At 46.3% G+C, this 24,828-nt stretch overlaps 1 protein-coding gene across 1 annotated transcript in view; it reads right to left on the bottom strand.

Annotated features, from left to right (window-relative positions):
* LOC138583044 (meteorin-like protein) overlaps window positions 1-24,025 on the bottom strand; it is a 76,094-nt gene extending 52,069 nt beyond the window's left edge. The window contains exons 1-2 of the mRNA XM_069654944.1: window positions 23,105-24,025; window positions 2,763-3,166 (exon numbers count right to left, since the gene is read on the bottom strand). Of these exons, the coding sequence (XP_069511045.1) occupies window positions 2,763-3,166; window positions 23,105-23,208 (508 nt within the window). The 5' untranslated portion in view covers window positions 23,209-24,025. The remainder of the gene's footprint in view (window positions 1-2,762; window positions 3,167-23,104) is intronic.
* Window positions 24,026-24,828: the final 803 nt, after the last annotated feature.

Genomic DNA, 24,828 nt, shown 5'->3' with positions numbered 1-24,828 from the left:
ATGCAAGTGTTATCCAGCCTCTGCCGGCCTGGGAGAGTGAGAACAAGGCTCTACTTAAGACCCTGGATTGGGAACCACAGCTCTAAAAGAAGCAAAGCAGCTGGTCCCATGCATTCTACCATGTTGACCCTCTGTCGTACCATCATCAACCATGATCAAAGCTGTTTAAACCAACAGGACCTGCCCTGCTGCTTTTAGCACTTATTTGAACCCATCCAAATGCTGTTGCTGCTCCCTCGTACCAGTCCAAATGCCCGGCATGTACAAGAATCTGGCTGCTGAGGAAGCCTATGAACCGCCATGTCTTGAATCATGCCTCAAACCACCAGCATCTTCGTCATCGACCCCAGCTTGAATGCCAAACCAGCCCTAGTGGCCTCATCAACAGCTGCATTAAACTGCAGTGAGCTTCATCTTGAACCTGACTTGATGCCTGCTCCCCGTCTGGATTGCCATGACTCATTAAGGGAGGTATATCTCTGGACTGTGTGTGCCTGTGTCATCTTTTTGATTGGGATCACACTGTTGGTTTGTTGAAGTGTGAGGGCTCAGTAGGTGATTTAGTCACTACTCATTATTGTATTCTTGTGGAGCAATAGTCATTTTGCCACAAGCATGTCATCTTAAGCAAGGGAGCTTTTATTTAATACAATGTTCAGTATTTTCGTGGCTTCTTGGATAAGAACATTCTTTCAAGCTGGTTGCCCTCACAGATGTGTCCACTCTCATGGCACATGCTGGTCTGTTGAATGTCACTATGTGTGTGAGTGTGTTCATTTGTGCGCTTACAAGGAGTGATTTCATGAATTAGGGTGCTTAGGCTTTGGACCATCTGCAATTCAGGTTTGTTAATTTGTGTATTGAATGTTTTCAATGGCAGTGGTTTTGGGCCTTCTGCAATGCCTTAGTATCGGTGTTGGTTTGAGTTTGTTCAATTGTGTATTATCCCAAAGTGGTTTGCTTGGCTCATGGTGAATGGGATTGGGTCTTCTGTGATTCCTGAATGTAGGAGTAAAGAGATCTCGTCCGTAGTATTTGTGACTTCGGGTGAGGGCTTGTTTGGTTTGTCTATGTTCCTGGTATTACATCTGTACATTCTCCGGGATGGTCAAGAAACGTCCAGAAGAGTGGGGATATGATATGGGAGGTGTGTTGCAGGTGACGCGGAAACCAGGAGAGAAACCAGGAGAGAGGGGCAGGAGGAAAGGGTGATGGGAGGAGTGTAGGATGGGTGGGTTAGTTGAGGAGGGATCTATATTGATAGCTCTGCTGTGGATGTTGGAATTGTAGGAGAGGTAGTGAGGTGGAAAAGATTAAGGATGGAAGATTTTAGTGTAGTGACAGTGAAGGTGGAGTGATGACTTGGGGAATCTAGGCTAATGTTTCATAGAAAATTATGAAAGGTGGACCACTCCACAAGATAGCTTAGTGGTGGATAGGGTGTAGTGTGAGGTAATTGTGGGATGAGGTTGAATTTTCTGTGATGAAGGTTGAGGGGGGTTGGGTGGAGAGAGTATGTGTCTCCATGCAGGATAGGGGTTTGGTGAAGGTAATATGGCATTGCATGTGCTGTGGTCAGCTAGGTGTGGTGGAGAACGGTTAGGGGGCTGTGAGTAAGTTGGGAGCAGGCATTAGCCAGGACACCTGAACCACCAACACCGATTTGGATATACCTATTTGAATACGGATATCCTCGTATTGGTCGGTTTCACACTGCGTTTTTGGTGTGGTGCGGTGTGGTGCATGTTCAGAGATATGTGAGGGGTCGAGCATGATGATTTGAGGTATGTGCATATGTGGTGGTGTACTATAGGGAATATATGGCTGTCAGCCATGTTGCTGAATGGCACAGCTAAATGTTGCCATGTAAGCCTGTGAGGTGTGCAATGGCCACTCATTTTTAGGTCAGTGCTAAGGGATGTGAGTAGGTGCGATGGGTTGAGTGGATGAATGCGCATGAGTGAGGGATGAGTCGGTAAATATACATGTGTGATTGAGAGAGGGGCGTGAATGGGTGGATAGAGGTTAGTGAGATAGGGGTTTGTGGCTTTGTGCAAGCAAGTGAGTAGTTGGTTTGTAAATGCAAATGAGAGAGGGGGAGGAATGGGTGTATAGGTGTACAGAAGCGAGGAGGGAGCAAGAGAGTGGAGAGTGGGTAGTAGCAAGTGAAAGATAGGTGGGAAGGGAGTAAAAGGAACTTGGTGCGGGGATGGGTGAGGTGTGTGAGGACAAGTAAGGACATAGTTAATTGTGGAAAGAAAGGCTTGGTTGACCAGATCAGCCGGTGGATAGGGTTGAGCAATCACAAGGTGTGAGGGTTTATGCCTGGTTTTGGGCTAGCGAGGGCTGGGTGTGAGTGAAATGAGAGCAATGATGTGTATCAAGGGAAAGGATGCATGGGAGAGGTGCTTGGGTTGTTTAGAGCATGGGGTGAGTTCTTTGCAAGCGAGGTTTGGGGGTGCAAAGGGTAGGTGGATTGGTGTCAGTGAAGGTTGGGTGTATGGGGATTGGATACAATAGCCTTAGGCTGGAAAGGGGCCATTCCAAGACTATATCCACAAATAGTGATAGGATGAAGTACAAGAAGGAAGCATCAAACCAAAGTATTATGTCCTGGCATAAATGCCCATCCTTCTACTACTGCAAAATCTTGGCCATAAGGATGGTGCAAAAACCCCTTTTAAGCCAAAACTAAAAACAATTCATTATATTTGACAAGTGTAGGAAATACGGCTTAAGGCAATTAAATCAGGATGGCTTACCTTCCACTAGTGTGATCTGAAAATTGGGGGCGGTACTAAGGTTGCTGAGGAGCTCATATTGAAATCCTGCAGTTCTGCGGCTGATATCCCTCTGAGGACTGGCCTGCAGGAACAGCGCCACACCCTGTGGCCGGTCCGAGGCAAAGCAGTGCACATGCTGCAGGCGTGCCTCATCCGTCTCGCTCACCAGCAGGTGCAGCTCGCCCTCACGCTCCACATAGATGTTCGCCCCCTTGAAGTCACTCATTGGCTTGATGCACACGGTGGAGTGCTGGATGCTGGCCAAGTTGGGAGCGAGGACGACGCGTAGTGCTCGCGCCGGGTACATCCACTCAAGCGAACCCTCTGTGCAGCGTAGGCGGACTTGCTCAACTGCCCGGGATCGTGGCTCCCAGTTCAGACCACTGCAAACCGAAGAAGAGCGAATCATAACATTATTATCGTGATGGGAGAGGAATGGTTTTCAGGAGAGGAATTTCTCAAAGTTGTAAAAAAGAATTGGACGTGTATTCCTCATCATGACCTACATCCCACTCAATCCTCATATTACACTAATCTATAATAATAGATTGCAAAAAAGTTATTTTTATATATCAATAACTAGAATTATACAATAACTTTAGTTTCCATATGTACAGTTAAAAAGAAAAACTAAAACCAGTGAGTAGACAGTGCATTTTCAATTCAGGAGACAAACATGAAATAGACGCCATAGCAGTATCAGAAATCTATGATATAATACACCAGTGGATGGACATAAGTGGGCTGGCACTCAACCATGAAAACACAAGCTCATGATTGTTGGTCCCAGCCCCAGACTTCTTGAGCTTTATGCGGATTATGAGTCTTTCCACATTGCGTATCATGATATTCCCACAAAAGGGAAAATAAAAATACTGGGTGTAATCTTTGATAAGACACTAAGTATGACAGCTGAGGTCAACAGTCTTGTTTCAGCATCCGGTTATTATATAGGGCTTCTTTCTCATATTCGCCCATTTCTCTCCCAAAAGGGATGTGAAACGATTGCCTGAACCATCATATCATCGTAAATTGATTACTGCGGCTCTCTCCGAGTAAGGGAAGGGAAAAACAGAACTTGCTAAACTTCAAGTAGTACAAAACAGCACCATTAGAGTGATTTTGGGGATGCGGAAATATGCAGATGTGTCGGAGGTGCGCAGAACCTGGCTACCCATTTCCTCGAGGATAGACTTCAGTCTACTTACCATACCGGACAGGTTAATGTCAGTTGGCAAATGTACCAAAGAAGCAACGGCCTGGTTTAAATACTTTCTGGGTCCACAAAATATGATAGTAACCAAGGACAACGCCTTTTCCATTGCCTCTACTCTATTATGTGGTGTTCCTCAGGGGTTGTGTCTTTCGCCCTTGCTCTTCAATATCTATTCACATCTCTTCTGTGCTCTCCTGTTGGCCATGGGCATATATTTTGCCAATTATGCCGATGATACGTAGATTGTTATCAAACTCACTGGTGAGTATCAAAAAGATCTAGATCGTATCAATTACATCTTTGCGGAAATCCAGAATTGGATGGCCTTGAATTCCTTGGCTCTTAATAATGTCAAAACTGAGATGCTCATCTTGGGCACTCAGCAGCGGCTAAAGAAGCTGGATATGAAATACGACAACTTTCTGATTGGTCAGCATGTTATTTACGTATCAAAAAATGTAAAAACTCTTGGGGTCTTTTTTGACCCTCAGCTGTCTTTCACTCGGCAGACTACCTACCTTAAGTCTTCCTGCTACTTTTACATCCAGCTCCTTTGGCAGATTCAGCCCTATCTGTCCAGAGAAAATCTTGCATTGATAGCGGCTGCAATTGTGAACTGTAAACTGGATTACTGCAACAGCCTCTTGATTGGCACATCCCAGGCCAATCTTAGAACACTACAGGTGATCCAGAACAGCAGTGCGAGCTGTGCTTGGACTCGGGCGCAATATGCATGTCTCTGAAGCCAGGCGCAGCCTGCACTGGTTACCTGTTCAACAACGGCTGCAGCAAAAGGGGCTGTCCATTTTGCACAAATGCCTGTATGGCAAGGCCCCGTCATATCTTGTGACTAGGTTAAAAAAGAAACACGTTGGTAGTTTGCTATGATCAAATGGCAATATCTCTTTGATCCAACACCTGTCTATTTTGAAGGGATGGAGAAGCCAGTTTTAATTCCTGGGCACCAGCCTTATGGAATTCCATGCCAAAACATCTGGCTGACATCAGTTCAATAACTGTTTTTAAGAAACAACAAAAAACTCTCTTGTTTGATATAGGCCATGGGTAATGCTTCCTCTCCACTTGCTACTTGTATAACATCACATGATTTTTTCCTTCTTTGTAGGGTGAATGCTGTCCTCCTATCATGTCCTTCTTGCAGTTCATGTTTTTGTTGTTTGTCTCTTCCCCTTTCTTGTGTGCGCCCTGAGGCCTTACGGTAAGTGGCGCAATACAAGAACACAGATAGATAGATAGATAGATAGATTACCTACAAATCCCAGACAGGGCTCTTCCCTGCCTATATAGACTGCAGACTTAAAAACAAACCGTTAGTACGCTCCCTTCGCTCAAACAGTGCAAAACTGCTGCAAATACCAAAAGTCTCACTTGAACAGGTAAAAAAAAAGGTGCTTTCGGTGGCTGCACCTGCTAAGTGGAATGCTCTGCCACTTGAGTTAAGAAACTGCCCGTCTCTGGAGGGTTTTAAGAAACAGCTTAAACCGTATCTTTTTAGATAATTTGTGGTGGTAAGCACCCTCTGCCCCACTCTCTAACCTCTCTACCCTTCTGTTTTCAGCGCCTGTATGCCCCGAGCCACTATGGTTGAGCCTTACAAGTAACCAAAAAAAAAACATTACAAAAAAAAAATATATATATATATATATTCACTGAAAAATGGACGTTATGGTTAAGTTGCAGTAACAACTACCTATGAAATTCAATGAAAAATCTTTGTTAAAGGGACGTTATGGTTAAGTTGCACTAATAAAAACCTATGAAATTCAATGAAAAAACTTTGTTAAAGGGACGTTATGGTTAAGTTGCGCTACTAAAAACCTATGAAATTCAGTAAAAAAACTTTGTTAAAGGGACGTTATGGTTACCAGTAAAATATAAAAAAAAACGGAAATTCGCCAGTTATGGTAAGCTAAGCAACCATAACTCGCGCCACCACCGTGCACCGCTAAGACTAACACTCAGGACATCAAAGATGACATCACAAACATCATTGATGACATCACTGATAACATCACATGTGCATTTACTTTTCATAAAAGGGTTTGTGAATGTAATGTTGGCAAAAAAGTATCAGGGATTATCGAGAGATGTGTAATAAACTACATACTTAATTACGCATTGAATTTCATAGGTTTTTATGAGTGCAACTTAACCATACCGTCCCTTTAACAAAGTTTTTTCATTGCATTTCATGGGTTTTTACCAGTGCGTGCTATTTTCCTACAATTTACTAATATCATACTTAACCAATATAGCAATATTTGTGTCCAATTTACAAAGTGTCACCTTAAAACTCTGCCATTTCCGACCATCTAGAATCATTTTTAACACTTCTATACACTTTTTGCAACTATTTCAACTAGTTTTGCATCCGTGGACGCCTACGAACATCTGACTTCATTGCGGACCTTCCGGACAGTGCCACATGACCATACGCTGGCGCGCGGCATGATGACGTGTCCGAGAACCCGTCCGCACTTCACGATAAGATCCGTGCTTTGTGGACAGTTCAGAGCTACATTTTCTACTGATCTAGGAACTTTCAACTTCAAAATGTGCCTTCCCCAGCTCCAACACCTATTCCTACTCATTATCCATTAACAATCTAGTACACAGTACATACTTTTAGCAAAACTGCTATTTATCTTAAAATGGCATCAGCTGCTGCCATCCCTTCTCCCCAAGAGCCACCACCACCACTGCTTTAATGAAGGAGCATGAAAAACACTGCCCCCTACATAACACACGTTCAACATTTTCCCCTGTCCACCTACCCCTCAATATTAGTGTTTGATGCCTCTTCCCTCATTTCCTCCCCACATTTCGTTCTTAGCTCTCCTGCCAAAAAAAATACATCCAAAAACAACAAAAGACATATTCCTTTAGGAACCACCTTTCACAGTTAATAAATAGAACTAAAAAAACATATAGACTCCATCTACTTTATATTTCTCAGTAAAGTGCATAGACTTAATAAGATTTTCCAACATTTCCATTTGCATTTTGTGTTATGCTAATGGGAATATTGTGGCGTTCATCCTCCGTTCCAGGGACTGGAACGGTGGATACCGGCCCAGCAGTCCAAGTTATCAGCCCACACGAAGCGAGGGTGGATAACGAGGTCTCTGGACCATTATCCCCCCCATTCCAGCACCTGAAATAGGGGATGAAGGCCATTAGCACCCTAGGTTCCCAAAGCGGGAACCCGGGGTGCTAAAAAAGAAGATTTTTCTTCCGACACCGGGATGCCTGATGGCCACCATGGAAAGGGAAGGCGAGGGTTCCATACAGGGCCCCTCTTCGCTCTCCATGGCAGCCTGCAGAAAGCAAAAAGAGAACCCTATGACCATAATACCACAAGCACATTTTTCTTCCCTTTCAGATCTATCCTAATTTCAAATAACTTTACCACAAAGCCAGTCCCAGGTGGACATGGCCACTTTAATCCTATGTTTTGTCCCTTGTGGCCATGGCCAGTAGCCATATTGTCCAGATCATGACCTTATTCCATGACCCGGACAATCTGGCCACTGCCCATGGCCACAGGCTACCCCTCAGTCACTAAAGGTATACCGCTATTTTTTGTAGCTACATTACGACACTTGTCAAATAATAAAACACTGGCACATATGCAAAACCATGCTTGTGGGTCCTTGCCAATGCTCCTTACGCAAGTTTGCTGGAAATCCACCCATGTTTTATATTTTCAAGTGTCAAATGTACGCACAGACAATCGTCATATAACCTAGCCCCCACTTGACAAAATCCATTCAGACTTTACGAAAACATCTATATCTAGATCTATAATCTTTTTGCAAACCTTTGTGTAGATTTGTCAAATGGCACCACATTTATGAGCCTTTACAATTTTTTGGGATCCCACCTCTAATTTTGCTCCCTCTTGACAGAATCCCACCAAACTTTGCAAAAACATGTCTATCTAGATCTATTATCAGTTTACCAAATGAAGTGTAGATTCGTCAAATGGCACCTCATTTATAAGCCTTTACATTATTTTGGGACCCCCACCTCTAATTTTGCCCCCTTATGACAGAATTCACCAATCAGGTCAGAAATATACATGCAAAATTTCATGCAGTTCCATTAAGTGGTGCCAAAGTTATAAGTCATCCAAGAACTGCATTTCACCAATCCTGTGATGCTGAGGTGTTCGCGAACTTCACAGGACTGTTTGCGAACATCCAAACTTTTGCGGACATTCGCAACAAAAAAAACACCAATTTTGTTCGCTTCTTGAATCCATATCCCATCCCATCCTCATCACCCCTCACTTTCCCAGAGATTATTTGATAAATTTGACAAGTGCAATGTTGTATTTTTTAATATGTTTTTATCGTTATGTCAGCGGACAACGGCCGTTGTAAGCGAAATCAAAATGGCGGGCGTTTCCAAAAATATGACGCACATCCCGCTCTTCCCCATCCAATCAGCAAACACATTGCATGTCCGCGGACATGACGCAAGCCGATTAACCAATCAGTGTCCTGTCCACTCAGCGAACAGGGAACTGTGTCCGTGGAGTGGACATAGATATCACTAATTTTTTGTGACCTACTTTTTGGTTGTTTTAAAAAGGACTAATGGACGGATTTTCACCGAATTTACAAAAGCACGCTTTCGGGACCAAGCCGCTGCTCCTGCTGCAAATTTGAGGAAAATCCGTCCAGCAGTTAGGGCTGTAGGCGTGAGCAAAGTTTTTTCCCCATTCAGTCTATAGGAAAAAAAGAAATTTTGGGACCCCCCTGTAGCTTTGCCCCCCCCTGGACCAAACCTCAGCAAACTTTGTAAACATTCTGAGAGTGGGCCATATACTATGTTTGTGTGGATTCGTCCAGGGGGAGCGAAGTTATAAGCCGCCCAAAAAGTGCTCTTCCGGTGGGATTAGCAATTTAACCATAACTACATGGCCACTACCGTGGGCCGGGTAATATATATATACCAATCCTTTCTTCTAGGGCGAAAGAACAGGTGCAGTCGTTTCACTTCCGGGGATAACCCGCTTTCTCAAAATCTCTTTAATCAGCATTCCTTGCCATGTCCTTTATCCACTAATGTGTTTCCTTTCTAGATGGTCTATTACACACAGCTTTCCAGATGTGCACAACAGCTAGAACAGTGCTTTTTGAGGGGCCACCATTAAAAATCCCCTGTGATTATCACTGGAGCAAATATTTTGACCCACCAACCAAGGAAGCAGTTTGAAAGTGCATTAATTTCCCATTCTGGGACAAGCTAACATCTAATGTTTCAGTCTCAAACCCTCTGCTACAAAGTCAGCAAATACACATTAAGAGCCTGATTCATGGAACTTTTTCCTATGGGATTGCGCCATTATAAAACACTTCCATGAATCAGGCCCTAAATGTGGATTTTTCCCACACCCCAATAATTTCCCCACAGGGAAGCTTATCGAAATGAAAGAGCATATGGTACATTCTATTTTTTTAACCCGGATTTATTGGGGGGTTTGTGTAAGGATTTGGTCTTATCCTGCATCCTAATGGAATCTGGAGTGAGTGTCATGATTGACAATGGAATGTTACTGGTTAGAATGTTTATGTGTGACTGGTGTTCTCTTGAGGGAGTTGAGAGATGTAGCATGAGAGAGAGGATGCCGGTGCTTGTCTATGAGAACTGGACTTTACCACCTGATGAATAATGACTCTAGAAACTGGATGTTACACTTGGAAAGTGATTAAAGAAGTTACTCATCCACACCTTGATGTCAGAGTCATTTTGCTAAAACCCAGAACTCCACAGTTTGCTATGTTTAACTGTCTAAACAGCATCCTCATGTTACATAACCATGAGAACAGTCCTGGGGAGCAAGTAAGTAACTGTCGTAATATAATAATTTGCGCAGAACAATGTCAACTGCCAAGAATGAAGGTCAACCAATAAGAGCATCTGATTTCTACACTACGGAACATGGCAAACAAAGAGGGACAAGAGAGAAAAAGCTTGCATCAGGAGGGGTGTGCTGTTGCGCTGCAAGTTAAGAGCCCCAACATTATATCAATCATAAACGTCCAGGCGGGGTCTCTTCATTGGCAAGAGACCACCACATATTGAAGCCAGTCCAAACTGAAGACCTTGCAGGACTCCTGTGACACAGCAGATGCTTCTTAGTAACCAGGAGAAACCTGTAGGGTCCTTTACTCAGCGATGAGGATGAGGATAAGGAGAAGGCCCAGGAAAGCATTCAGCGTTTCCTGGGAATCAGAGATGCCGAGACCATTTCTAACCTGGCCAACACGTCACCCCAGAAGAAACAGAGCCAGAGATTAATGGGCCAGATACAATCCTCTCTGTGGCAGGTCCAGCAACTAGCAGATTCTAAGAGGCCAGCTTTAGTACATTCTTATATTTCAAGTCAAAGGATGCAGCAGGCTTATTTCCAGGAACTGCCGGCAGATGTCTCAATTGCCAAATAAGCAAGATCCCTATTTTGAGTTGCAACTCTTAAAAAACGCTTAATGTTGTTCTTAGAGATAGGCTTCATGTTCGTGTACTCTACTTGCTGTTCATATTCTTGTTCAGCATTTGGTATCCATCTCTACAGGCTGCAGCAGGCACCTCTACAGGATGCAAAGTACCGCCCCACTCCTGGGAGTCTTCCGTGCTCTCATTGTAAACAGATGGCATTATCGCAACAGCCTCTATGTGGGAGTCTCTGCGTGCATTCTGATGCACTACAATTGGTCCAGAACAGGGCAGCATGTCTTATGCATTATGCCTCAGTGGATATATACAGCGCTACGGGCAGACTTAACTGCATCAAGCCTCATGCACACAGGATAGCAATAGTATTTAGCAGAATAAGAAGGTTGTGAGAGATTTACGGAATGTGAGTTCCAGAGGCAGGAACCGTTCGTAAACAGACCGGATTATTGTAACACCACAAATCTGAGAGTGGATACCATAGTGTGCCTTGAATGGATGGTCCTGGGTCTGAAAAGAAGTGCCAACTTCTCCTTAGGCTTGAAAACCTGTGACTTGTCACCGGAACAAACAGTGACATTTAAACCCCTCTGTATTTTCCAGCTGGTGATCCGTTGCAGTGGTTCCACCTATGCAGTGCCGTAGCAGAGAAGGTACACACCGGTAAGGGCTCTCAAGTCAGCCAGCAAATGTTCCTCTGTGTGCCCTGACACAAATGGACATACAGAGGAGGTGTTAGGTTGGGTGTTTACAGTGCCGCAACTTGGAACAACCTATCCATTAATTTGAGGTTCCAAGAACACAATCTCATGTTCGAGAAAGAACTGAAAACCCTCTTCTTCCAGAAGGCCTATCCTGAATTGACTGTGTACACTCAGATGAACACTCACTAACAAATGTAACTAGATCTAGCCTACCTGGACTGTAAGGAATCATCAAGGTCAGCCATTCCCAAACACGTGGCTCCAGCAGTTGAGAAAGGATGCCATACTGTCTACTGTATCAAAGTCCCCTGCCTGACTGCTGGGATAGAGCGTGCTATGGCCAAGGAGGCCCAGTAATGCCACTCGATATGTGATGCTGGATCCAGGGGGCGGTAGTGGGGCAGAAGGGAAGATACCATGGCCTACCCCATCATGTCCCAAATATTTCGCAGGAGTTTGTCACCTTTACCAGGAACAGACCTCTTACTCTTTAAGATGAGCTTTAAGCATGTGTAGTACATACAAAATGTCAAGCACCCCTGCGGTACAACCATGTCCAAAGATGGCTACCTACATCAGGTGTCGGACCCCATCTCCTACAAGGTACCTGCTCATATCATTCCTACAAGAGATTACTGGGGCAGCATGTGTCAATTTCTGCCTGCGAAGAACACACGGCCCACTCTCAGAGCACTATTTCCCATAGTCAAACCTCATGAATAGACAGCTACACACCAAGAAACCTTTCACTGATTCCTAATGTGTGGTCGAGCCTTAGCATTAGCAAATTGGAAATCTACGATGGTGGCTGGCCTTCATAAAGACTTCGTCTGCATCCCACTCAGGTAGGGGCTGTGCCACAGGAGTAGCCGAAAATATACAAGCAATTAGGGCTTAAACAATCCAGCTCCAATCTGGGAAAAGAGAAATGCTTAAATGTGGTTAAGTGAGGGTGCTCCCCAGGGATCCACTCATGGCATAAATGGCAGCCTTGCTGGTAGTAGCCTGGGTGTTTGGAGGTGGAAGGGATTTGGAGAGAGATAGAGGTGGACACAGGTAGAGATCAAAGCTGGGCAGGAGGAAGGAGTCTGTAGAGCGGTGGCCAAAGGGTAGGAGATGATGAAGGAAGTGGTGAAAAATAAGGAGTATTACGGAAGTAGGTGGGAATACAAAGGAGGTGAGGAACAGCAGAAAGAAGATAGGAGATGTTGTAGAGAAGAAGAAGGCATGCGTTAAATCTGACAAGAGGGGTTTCAGGAGGGGATGGTGCATGCATATGGCAGGAAATTGAGGTGGTGCAGGAAGACGGGAAGAATAAGTATATTGGATACAAGACCATTGCGACTCATTGAGAAGTCAGATGAGAATGGGTGTAGATAATTAGAACATGGACCCTTAGACAGGGAGATGGTGGGGATCCCTCCACCAAGCTTATCGATACTAAGGTGGCCTGCTCTTGGTGGCTGCTGTGGGGGTTCTACTAACACTGGTTGACCCTAGAGCTACTTGTCTAGCATTTGTGAACATTTAGAAGTCCAGGATCCAAGCAAGGGGTCTCCCCAGGAATTCAGGACAATAAGAAGAAGACATGAAGAAATCGAGGATTTAAAGCTGCAGAAATAAAAACAAGAAATAAGTGTCAATGTTCTCAGACCCCAAGAGTGTGAGTGACTGATCACTAGTACATGAGAAAATACCCTGAGAAGGATTTCAAAAACTCAGGGACTTTGTTTGGCTTCAGAAGAAGCCATCCAGATGTTTGGTTGCCAAGTTTATTCATTCTCAAGGAAGATCATTTTGGCCTAAACTTAAGTAAAATGTATCTGATTTTGTCTACAGTGAATATACCCAAAAGAAACCTTCCATTGATTGACTAGAGGGAACACTCCCGGAGGTCTGGGTAATGGTTGAATGATGTTTATTCATACCGCCCAAGCATTGTAACTATCCGAAAAACCCTCTAAAGACTTAGTTGGCTTTCTGTCATTGTGACATAATGCATCTGTGGGGATGTGCAATCCCAAGCAGTTTTGATTATTGTTAGTTCAATTTCACGCTGGTTTTCTCTCTCAGAAAGTGAGACCTGCTAACAGGCCTCACTTTCCAATGCTTGATGCAGAATAATTATAATATTCATGTGTTCTCTGGGCATTGCCTGGGCCCTGTCTACTGACACACCAGCAATTGCCACGTAGTTTGAAAATATTGCAGCCGCAGAGTAACATATAGATTCCTTAAAATGGCCTGCTGAATCCCAAAGTAAATCCACTGGCCATAGGCTGCCTCCAACAGCAGGCACCCATGATTAAAATTACTTATAAATATGTAACCCCAAGGCTTGGTGGCAGTTTGGTTAAATAATGATAAACGATATCTGTTTCGTTTCGATATAGTCACCTATGAGGAAATACAATTATAAATACCATATTACTGATTAAGTTCATGCGACTCCTGCAGCTGTCACAACTTGTGTATACTAATGTCATGGATAATGGGAATCCTTCCTTCCCAGGGTATTTTCTCATCTACCGGCTAATCAGTCACTCACACTCTTGGTGTTTCCCTCTCAAGGGATGTTGGGCCCAGCCTTGACAGCCTTTGTAATCTAGTCGGAGGGCTTGGCATGACATGCCCATAGTGGGCAGGGTGGGAGGTAGGTTTTTAAAACAAAAATATTTATTCATAAAAATCACAGGGAAATGCACAAAAACGCATGCAGAATTTACCATTGATAAAAGAGAAGAGGAAATACGTCTGTTACAATGGGGCGAGAGAATGCAACTTGAAGATCAGATGTTGGAGGGGCAGGTGAAAAAATAAACCAGGGACGAGAACATGACAGAATGACATAGGAATGGGATGCTGGAGAAAGTGCTGAATTAAGGATGGAGAGGTGATGGAAAAGTGCTGTAGGGTTGTTCATGAAGAGTACTGACAGGGGAAAACAGGGTGATGTAGTAGTGTAGAGTGCTAGGAAACAGATCAGATTCTTCAGAAAGAAGGTGAACTTTGAGGTTGGATTTAAATAGTGGTAGAGTTGGAGTAGTGCGCAGAGGGAGAGGAAGAGCATTCAAGAGTAGGGGAGCAAGGAGAAAGGGAGAGCAGAAACAATAGACAACACAGGGGGCTCGAATGATGGCAAGGAGGTGAGATGAGGATGATCATAACGAGTGAGGAAGAGAGTAGGGAGTGAGATGAGCAGCTAGCTAGGGTGGGGAGAGTCTATGGATAGTGTTGAGGATGATGAGAAGCAGTTTACACATAGCCCTTTGTTTCATATTGTTTCATAGATGGCAGTCCATCTGTTGACTGGCAATTAGAGGTAAAGCGAGAAAGGTTTAAAAAGGTGTGCAGAGCGCGAATTTGAGAACTTTGTCCAGAAGTGAAAAAGCATAGTTGGGAAGGCCATAGAGGAGACTGGCACAAAAGTTAGATCTAGAAAGTACTATGGAGATTATCTGTCCAGCAGTAATGAAAGGAAGGAGATTTGTTCTGATATTGAGGTGGTTGAGTCTAACTGCAGTGGCACATTTGGAGATGAAGAGTGAAGATGAAGAGTGACAAGTTGTGGGATGCAAAGTGAATGTTAGGACTCTTACAGGACCATGTGATGGGTAGCAGCTCTCTGCTCCATCCAAGTGATGGGTAGCAGCTCTCCGCTCCCCATCACATGGATGGAGCGCAGCGCTGCTACGCATCACATGGATTGAGCGAAGGGCTGCTACCCATCGCATGGATGCAGCATAGAGCGTGCACATTAAATGGATGGTGTATAGTGCGTCCACCAATTACACAGATGAGCAGAGAGCTGCTCCCATTACACAGATGGAGCAGAGAGCTGCCCCCATTAACTTGGATGGTGTAGAGAGCTGCCCCATTAACTTGGATGGAGCAGAGAGCTGCCCAATTATATGATGGAGCAGAGAGGTGTACCCCTAACACAGATGGAGCGGAGAGTTGCCACCATTATATGGATGCAGCAAGGAGCTGCCCTATTATATGATGGAGCAGAGAGCTGCTACACATCACATGGATGGAGCGCAGAGCTGCTACCCATCATATGGATGGAGCGCAGAGCTGCTACCCATCGCATGGATGGAGCGGAGAGCTGCTACCCATCGTATGGATGGAGCACAGATCTGCCACAAAAGGATGCCATTTGCAACTGTGGGCCACTTTTTCATTGGTGCCCGAGACATTGTATAGCCCGTCTGGCTCCGGCAAAAAGTGAGACCGGTTGCCACAAGGCCTCCGGCCCTACTAGACTTGTACTCACATCACCTGGATTCTCCAATATTAACTTCCTTTGCCAACCTATAGCCAGTGGTGGATTGGTGATTCTATATAAATCGGTTATAAAATGGTATCACGCAACAGCTGTCGCTTCCCTCTTATGCAAAGGTCTTTGGGTAAACCGACCCCATCTCATGATAGCCCGCTCATTGATGCTGCCATAAAGACCACCCAGAACCTGTAGGAAAGGGTGTGCAAAGGACCCAAATGCCCGTGTACTGACCCTTTCCTCTTCCCATGAATGCTGTATTATTCTGGGAGACTTCTATGGATGGAGCACAGTGCTGCTACCCATTGCATGGATGGAGCGGAGAGCCGCTACCCATCAAATGGATGGAGCGCAGAGCTGCTACCCATCGCATGGATGGAGCAGACAGCTCCTACCCATCGCATGGATGGAGCACAGAGCTGCTACCCATCACATGGATAGAGCGGAGAGCTGCTACCCATCGCATGGATGGAGCGGACAGCTCCTACCCATCGCATGGATGGAGCACAGAGCTGCTACCCATCACATGGATAGAGCGGAGAGCTGCTACCCATCGCATGGATGGAGTGGAGAGCGTGCACATTAAATGGATGGAGAATACTGCTTGCTCCAATTACAGAGATGGAACAGAGAGCTGCCCCCATTAATTTGGATGGTGTAGAGTGCTGCCCCCATTAGCTTGGATGGAGCAGAGAGCTGCCCCATTATATGATGGAGCAGAGAGGTGTACCCCTAACACTGATGGATCGAAGAGTTGTCACCATTATATGGATGGAGCAGAGAGCTGTACCCCTAACACTGATGGAGCAGAGAGTTGCCACCATTATATGGATGGAGCAGAGAGCTGCACCCCTAACACTGATGGAGCAGAGAGTTGCCACCATTATATGGATGGAGCAGAGAGCTGTACCCCTAACACTGATGGAGCAGAGAGTTGCCACCATTATATGGATGGAGCAGAGAGCTGTACCCCTAACACTGATGGAACAGAGAGTTGCCACCATTATATGATGGAGCAGAGAGCTGTACTCCTAACACTGATGGAGCAGGGAGTTGCCACCATTATATGGATGGAGCAGAGAGCTGTACCCCTAACACTGATGGAGCAGAGAGTTTCCACCATTATATGATGGAGCGGAGGGCTGTACCCCTAACACTGATGGAGCAGAGAGTTGCCACCATTATATGGATGGAGCAGAGAGCTGTACCCCTAACACTGATGGAGCAGAGAGTTGCCACCATTATATGATGGAGCAGAGAGGTGTACCCCTAACACTGATGGAGAAGAGAGTTGCCACCATTATATGGTGGAGCAGAGAGCTGTACCCCTAACACTGATGGAGCAGAGAGTTGCCACCATTATATGATGGAGCAGAGAGCTGTACCCCTAACACTGATGGAGCAGAGAGTTGCCACCATTATATGGATGGAGCAGAGAGCTGTACCCCTAACACTGATGGAGCAGAGAGTTGCCACCATTAGCCACCATTATATGATGTAACAGAGAGCTGTACCCCTAACACTGATGGAGCAGAGAGTTGCCACCATTATATGATGGAGCAGAGAGCTGTACCCCTAACACTGATGGAGCAGAGAGTTGCCACCATTATATGGATGGAGCAGAGAGCTGTACCCCTAACACTGATGGAGCAGAGAGTTGCCACCATTATATGATGGAGCAGAGAGCTGTACCCCTAACACTGATGGAGCAGAGAGTTGCCACCATTATATGGATGGAGCAGAGAGCTGTACCCCTAACACTGATGGGGCAGAGAGTTGCCACCATTATATGATGGAACAGAGAGCTGTACCCCTAACACTGATGGGGCGGAGAGTTTCCACCATTATATGGATGGAGCAGAGAGCTGTACCCCTAACACTGATGAAGCGGAGAGCTGCCACCATTATATGGATGGAGCAGAGAGCTGTACCCCTAACACTGATGAAGCGGAGAGCTGCCACCATTAGCCACCATTATATGATGTAACAGAGAGCTGTACCCCTAACACTGATGGAGCAGAGAGTTGCCACCATTAGCCACCATTATATGATGTAACAGAGAGCTGTACCCCTAACACTGATGGAGCAGAGAGTTGCCACCATTATATGATGTAACAGAGAGCTGTACCCCTAACACTGATGGGGCGGAGAGTTTCCACCATTATATGGAAGAAGCAGAGAGCTGTACCCCTAACACTGATGAAGCGGAGAGCTGCCACCATTATATGGATGGAGCAGAGAGCTGTACCCCTAACACTGATGGAGCAGAGAGTTTCCACCATTATAAGGATGGAGCAGAGAGATGTCCTCCTACTGCACTGATGGAGAATGGAACGCCCCCCATTGGGTTGTGGAGCATGTAGCTGCCCCAAAAGGCCTGTATGGAGCAGAGATCCCCCCTCCATTACCTTAAACATTGTCTCGAAGATGTCAGCAGGTAAACGGATATTGAATTACTCTGAAGAGCAAATCATGCACTAGGGCTGCCCAGGTGTCACTGTTCAGGCACAAACTCATGAGAAAATCCCCCAACATCATCTGAGTAACGCCAATTATTGAGATTAATATTACTACATCTGCGAGTAACTTTGCCAAATAAATGAAAGATGGCTCTGGGGTGGTGTCTAAAACGCCCCTTAGCCTAGGGTGAATAGAAATGTCCCTCGTATCCTAAAATGTCCCCTAACAAATCCAAGGTCCGCAGTGGTACATGTAATAGAGGTAAACATGTATAAACTATCAGGCCTATAGCTCAACATGCCCATGGGCAAACCAAAAACACAAAATGCTGGTGTGGGCCTTTTTTTGGTGAAAATGAGCCACTTTCTAGCCAATTTGGGCCAGCTTTAATTCACTCTGTGGCTTGTAGTTTTGACCAGTGTTGCTGAATACATATTCTTTACAATGCACAATTTGCATCACACTTTACCAAAAAACTCCCCTTCGTTACAATTGAAGCAATGCCACAAAAGGATGCCATTTGCAACTGTGGGCCACTTTTTCATTGGTGCCCGAGACATTGTATAGCCCGTCTGGCTCCGGCAAAAAGTGAGACCGGATGCCACAAGGCCTCCGGCCCTACTAGACTTGTACTCACATCACCTGGATTCTCCAATATTAACTTGCTTTGCCAACCTATAGCCAGTGGTGGATTGGTGATTCTATATAAATCGGTTATAAAATGGTATCACGCAACAGCTGTCGCTTCCCTCTTATGCAAAGGTCTTTGGGTAAACCGACCCCATCTCATGATAGCCCGCTCATTGATGCTGCCATAAAGACCACCCAGAACCTGTAGGAAAGGGTGTGCAAAGGACCCAAATGCCCGTGTACTGACCCTTTCCTCTTCCCATGAATGCTGTATTATTCTGGGAGACTTCTATGGATGGAGCACAGTGCTGCTACCCATTGCATGGATGGAGCGGAGAGCCGCTACCCATCAAATGGATGGAGCGCAGAGCTGCTACCCATCGCATGGATGGAGCAGACAGCTCCTACCCATCGCATGGATGGAGCACAGAGCTGCTACCCATCACATGGATAGAGCGGAGAGCTGCTACCCATCGCATGGATGGAGCGGACAGCTCCTACCCATCGCATGGATGGAGCACAGAGCTGCTACCCATCACATGGATAGAGCGGAGAGCTGCTACCCATCGCATGGATGGAGTGGAGAGCGTGCACATTAAATGGATGGAGAATACTGCTTGCTCCAATTACAGAGATGGAACAGAGAGCTGCCCCCATTAATTTGGATGGTGTAGAGTGCTGCCCCCATTAGCTTGGATGGAGCAGAGAGCTGCCCCATTATATGATGGAGCAGAGAGGTGTACCCCTAACACTGATGGATCGAAGAGTTGTCACCATTATATGGATGGAGCAGAGAGCTGTACCCCTAACACTGATGGAGCAGAGAGTTGCCACCATTATATGGATGGAGCAGAGAGCTGCACCCCTAACACTGATGGAGCAGAGAGTTGCCACCATTATATGGATGGAGCAGAGAGCTGTACCCCTAACACTGATGGAGCAGAGAGTTGCCACCATTATATGGATGGAGCAGAGAGCTGTACCCCTAACACTGATGGAACAGAGAGTTGCCACCATTATATGATGGAGCAGAGAGCTGTACTCCTAACACTGATGGAGCAGGGAGTTGCCACCATTATATGGATGGAGCAGAGAGCTGTACCCCTAACACTGATGGAGCAGAGAGTTTCCACCATTATATGATGGAGCGGAGGGCTGTACCCCTAACACTGATGGAGCAGAGAGTTGCCACCATTATATGGATGGAGCAGAGAGCTGTACCCCTAACACTGATGGAGCAGAGAGTTGCCACCATTATATGATGGAGCAGAGAGGTGTACCCCTAACACTGATGGAGAAGAGAGTTGCCACCATTATATGGTGGAGCAGAGAGCTGTACCCCTAACACTGATGGAGCAGAGAGTTGCCACCATTATATGATGGAGCAGAGAGCTGTACCCCTAACACTGATGGAGCAGAGAGTTGCCACCATTATATGGATGGAGCAGAGAGCTGTACCCCTAACACTGATGGAGCAGAGAGTTGCCACCATTAGCCACCATTATATGATGTAACAGAGAGCTGTACCCCTAACACTGATGGAGCAGAGAGTTGCCACCATTATATGATGGAGCAGAGAGCTGTACCCCTAACACTGATGGAGCAGAGAGTTGCCACCATTATATGGATGGAGCAGAGAGCTGTACCCCTAACACTGATGGAGCAGAGAGTTGCCACCATTATATGATGGAGCAGAGAGCTGTACCCCTAACACTGATGGAGCAGAGAGTTGCCACCATTATATGGATGGAGCAGAGAGCTGTACCCCTAACACTGATGGGGCAGAGAGTTGCCACCATTATATGATGGAACAGAGAGCTGTACCCCTAACACTGATGGGGCGGAGAGTTTCCACCATTATATGGATGGAGCAGAGAGCTGTACCCCTAACACTGATGAAGCGGAGAGCTGCCACCATTATATGGATGGAGCAGAGAGCTGTACCCCTAACACTGATGAAGCGGAGAGCTGCCACCATTAGCCACCATTATATGATGTAACAGAGAGCTGTACCCCTAACACTGATGGAGCAGAGAGTTGCCACCATTAGCCACCATTATATGATGTAACAGAGAGCTGTACCCCTAACACTGATGGAGCAGAGAGTTGCCACCATTATATGATGTAACAGAGAGCTGTACCCCTAACACTGATGGGGCGGAGAGTTTCCACCATTATATGGAAGAAGCAGAGAGCTGTACCCCTAACACTGATGAAGCGGAGAGCTGCCACCATTATATGGATGGAGCAGAGAGCTGTACCCCTAACACTGATGGAGCAGAGAGTTTCCACCATTATAAGGATGGAGCAGAGAGATGTCCTCCTACTGCACTGATGGAGAATGGAACGCCCCCCATTGGGTTGTGGAGCATGTAGCTGCCCCAAAAGGCCTGTATGGAGCAGAGATCCCCCCTCCATTACCTTAAACATTGTCTCGAAGATGTCAGCAGGTAAACGGATATTGAATTACTCTGAAGAGCAAATCATGCACTAGGGCTGCCCAGGTGTCACTGTTCAGGCACAAACTCATGAGAAAATCCCCCAACATCATCTGAGTAACGCCAATTATTGAGATTAATATTACTACATCTGCGAGTAACTTTGCCAAATAAATGAAAGATGGCTCTGGGGTGGTGTCTAAAACGCCCCTTAGCCTAGGGTGAATAGAAATGTCCCTCGTATCCTAAAATGTCCCCTAACAAATCCAAGGTCCGCAGTGGTACATGTAATAGAGGTAAACATGTATAAACTATCAGGCCTATAGCTCAACATGCCCATGGGCAAACCAAAAACACAAAATGCTGGTGTGGGCCTTTTTTTGGTGAAAATGAGCCACTTTCTAGCCAATTTGGGCCAGCTTTAATTCACTCTGTGGCTTGTAGTTTTGACCAGTGTTGCTGAATACATATTCTTTACAATGCACAATTTGCATCACACTTTACCAAAAAACTCCCCTTCGTTACAATTGAAGCAATGCCACAAAAGGATGCCATTTGCAACTGTGGGCCACTTTTTCATTGGTGCCCGAGACATTGTATAGCCCGTCTGGCTCCGGCAAAAAGTGAGACCGGATGCCACAAGGCCTCCGGCCCTACTAGACTTGTACTCACATCACCTGGATTCTCCAATATTAACTTGCTTTGCCAACCTATAGCCAGTGGTGGATTGGTGATTCTATATAAATCGGTTATAAAATGGTATCACGCAACAGCTGTCGCTTCCCTCTTATGCAAAGGTCTTTGGGTAAACCGACCCCATCTCATGATAGCACGCTCATTGATGCTGCCATATAGACCACCCAGAACCTGTAGGAAAGGGTGTGCAAAGGACCCAAATGCCCGTGTACTGACCCTTTCCTCTTCCCATGAATGCTGTATTATTCTGGGAGACTTCTATGTATGGGCATAAGACCTCAATACATGATACGTTCTGAATATATGACTGAATCAAAGAAAAAACACAGTTCCCACCACATCACAAGGCCCCTTCACATACCAAGCGTCACACGCCCTCGATTGGCTAGTCACAACAATTATTCCAATGAAGACTTTTTTTTTGTTAACATGTCCGAACTGTGCACGTCATCAGGCTATTACATTTCCCATAACTCATATTTTCATCTCTTTCAATGTGCGTCATCAACACTTCACTGAGTATGAAGAAGTCTCCCGCCGCTCCTGACAGCACAAACCTTCTCTCCCACAGACATTCAGGGAACTTTCCAGCAAGGTATGGACCTGCAGAATGGAGTCCATTAGGTCGACGCGTGGATCTATGAACGACTTGAAACACTAGACATAGCAGCAAATATGATATCAGTTAAACAAAACATATTACCTCCCCCTCCCTTCAGAAATACCAGTAGAGTAAATGGAAAAAGCCAACTTCGATTGAAATTAAAATAAAACATTTGAAAATATAGCCATACTTACTAACTTCAGACCAAACAAAAACTATAGTGAAGCAATTGAAGTGGCCTCAACCTCATCAAATCACGTGTTTGCTACTCTGCACCCATTGTACCAATAAAACCAATTACCTTTGAGTGTATTTACTTTATAAATAAGACCAACTCTATTAGAGAAAATCCCTAATTATATATTGGACCATGACAGCAGCCTGCAGCTCGTGAACCCCTCGGATCTGATAAGTCAAGTGGAGACGCACAATATCCCCCCGGGCGTCTGATAATGAACTTCCAGAAAATGAACAGAGGGGAGTTACAGTCTCTTGTAACAACTCTTCACGCAGCGTTGTGCCCTGCAAACCCACCCATTACTTTTCCAGTGTAGGAATGTAGAGAGGAGCTGCTGACATTTCTTGAACATCTTGTAGATAATTATTTGGAAAAATGTGTGATATCTACTTGATAAAAAGAAATTTTGGATCAAACCTTTATTGAAAAAGCCTTCTCTTGACCCTGTCTCACCAACTAGTTATTGCTCTTTTTGGCAAAGGGGGGTGGCCACTACTCAAGGACAGGCATGTGTCCCAATGAATAATGTCCCCTCATCCCCACTTCAGCCCCGTGCCAGGACTCTCTTACCTCCCCTTCCAGCTGCAGTGATCCGCGGTGCACAGGGGCCAGTCCCTCCACAGCAGCAGCAGCAAAGCCGGAAGCAGACGGCCCCACCTCTGACCCGTGGCCATGGGTACAAGAGAGCCGGCCGGGGACCAACGCAAGGGGCGTGTGGAGGGGCACCGACGGGATATTGGAGATGGAGGAACGTAGTAATTGGTTCTGCCTTCAACACGAGGAAGCAAGCCGTGGAGCCGGGAAACACTGGGTCTTAAGAGAGCCGGACCAGCAAACACTCCCTGACGGCGGGAACACCCGCAGAGAGCGTCCGAAATCCAACAAGACCTGCAGCAAAATCCCGCAGACGGGAACACAGTGCTTGAAGGGGCAGAAACACCCAAATTCTTCAGGAAGCTCTGTTGCTGGAAAGGCTGAACGCTGGCCGCCAGCAGGAAGAGCCCAGAGCCCTCCTGGGGATGTCGAGCTGTTGCAGAGTGACACACGCGCAGCTTAAGGTGTGCAGGGGGTCAGAAACGAGGAAGTTTGGCAGCGACGCGGCTCTGAGGGCGGTGGGTGTGTACCGGGGGTGTAGCACACTGCGCAGAAAATAGCCTCTACCTCGAGGGCGTGCGTTTGATGTCCGTGTCAGTGTGTGCCGGCGCGGGAAACCAAACACTGCTAGCAGAGTGATCTGCCGAATCGAGTGTGTGTTTGTGTGTCTTGGTGAATTTATGCAGCCTGCACTGCTGACCGAGTAGGCAGCCGCGCGCGTGCACACGGGCTATCTCCCCAGTGCACAGCAAGTGGGAAGTGCTGGGTTAAAATGATAGAAGCGCAGGGCTGTTAGAAAGCAGTGTGGGGAGTATGTTCGGCCGCACTGCTAGCCGAGTGACCTGAAGTGCAAGGACGGTGTTTGTGCAGGCTGGTATGTGTGAAGTGTGTGTGGATCAGGATTTCGGCGCCACGCTGCGGGCAGTGGGTTGTGCAGTGTGTGCCAGGAGCGCGGTCTCTGCTCTCTCGGGGGGACAGGCCTCCTCTGCTCCAGGCCTCGGGCTCTGCGCACTCGCCGACTTCTTCTGAAGTGCCTTCGGAGGGAGTGTGCCGCAGTGATGAATGGACGGTCACTTTGCTTTTGCCGCCAATGGAAGCGGAGTTTCTAGTCTGAAGCTTCCTCCCAAAGCCGCCTGCCATCGGGCGCTTAAGTGCCATGCAGGCAGGGGTCAAAAGGTCGAGGTTGAATAGATAAATTGAATTAGTCGAGCTTTTGGGCCGGTCCCGCACAAAGGGCCGCACTTGAATGGCAATGAACGCTGACACGGGGAATCACACGGCCATTAGGGTTAATGGGGCGCCCCCGTGCAACTGTTAGAGGGCCACTTTGTTTGCCATTGACTTTCCGTGCGCAGGGCGGCGTGAGCCCGGAATTGCACTGGGTGCAGGGTATCCCGTGGGTAATGTGGATAAGGGGACTGCTGAACCAGGACGACAATGTAAAGCTAATACCCCGGCACACACTATCTCTGCATGGAAGCAGCGGGAGAGAGGCCAAAGTATTGCGCACAAATTAGCATTCTGACAAGAGGAAACGTGTGGCGATGTAATGCAAGCACTGGGCTTAATAGAGTACGGCCGTACCTGGGAAGCAGTGACGCTATGTTCACGGGGATGCAGTGACAGGATACTGTGACATACGTGTTCTTTGCACTGTTCAAAGTGACTTTGCACTGCTGAAAAAGTTACTTTGCACTGCC

The sequence above is a fragment of the Ambystoma mexicanum genome, chromosome 3q (genome assembly GCF_040938575.1).
Source record: "Ambystoma mexicanum isolate Mex_15411 chromosome 3q, UKY_AmexF1_1, whole genome shotgun sequence".
NCBI lineage: Eukaryota > Metazoa > Chordata > Amphibia > Caudata > Ambystomatidae > Ambystoma > Ambystoma mexicanum.
This window is presented reverse-complemented; position numbering and strand designations above follow the sequence as displayed.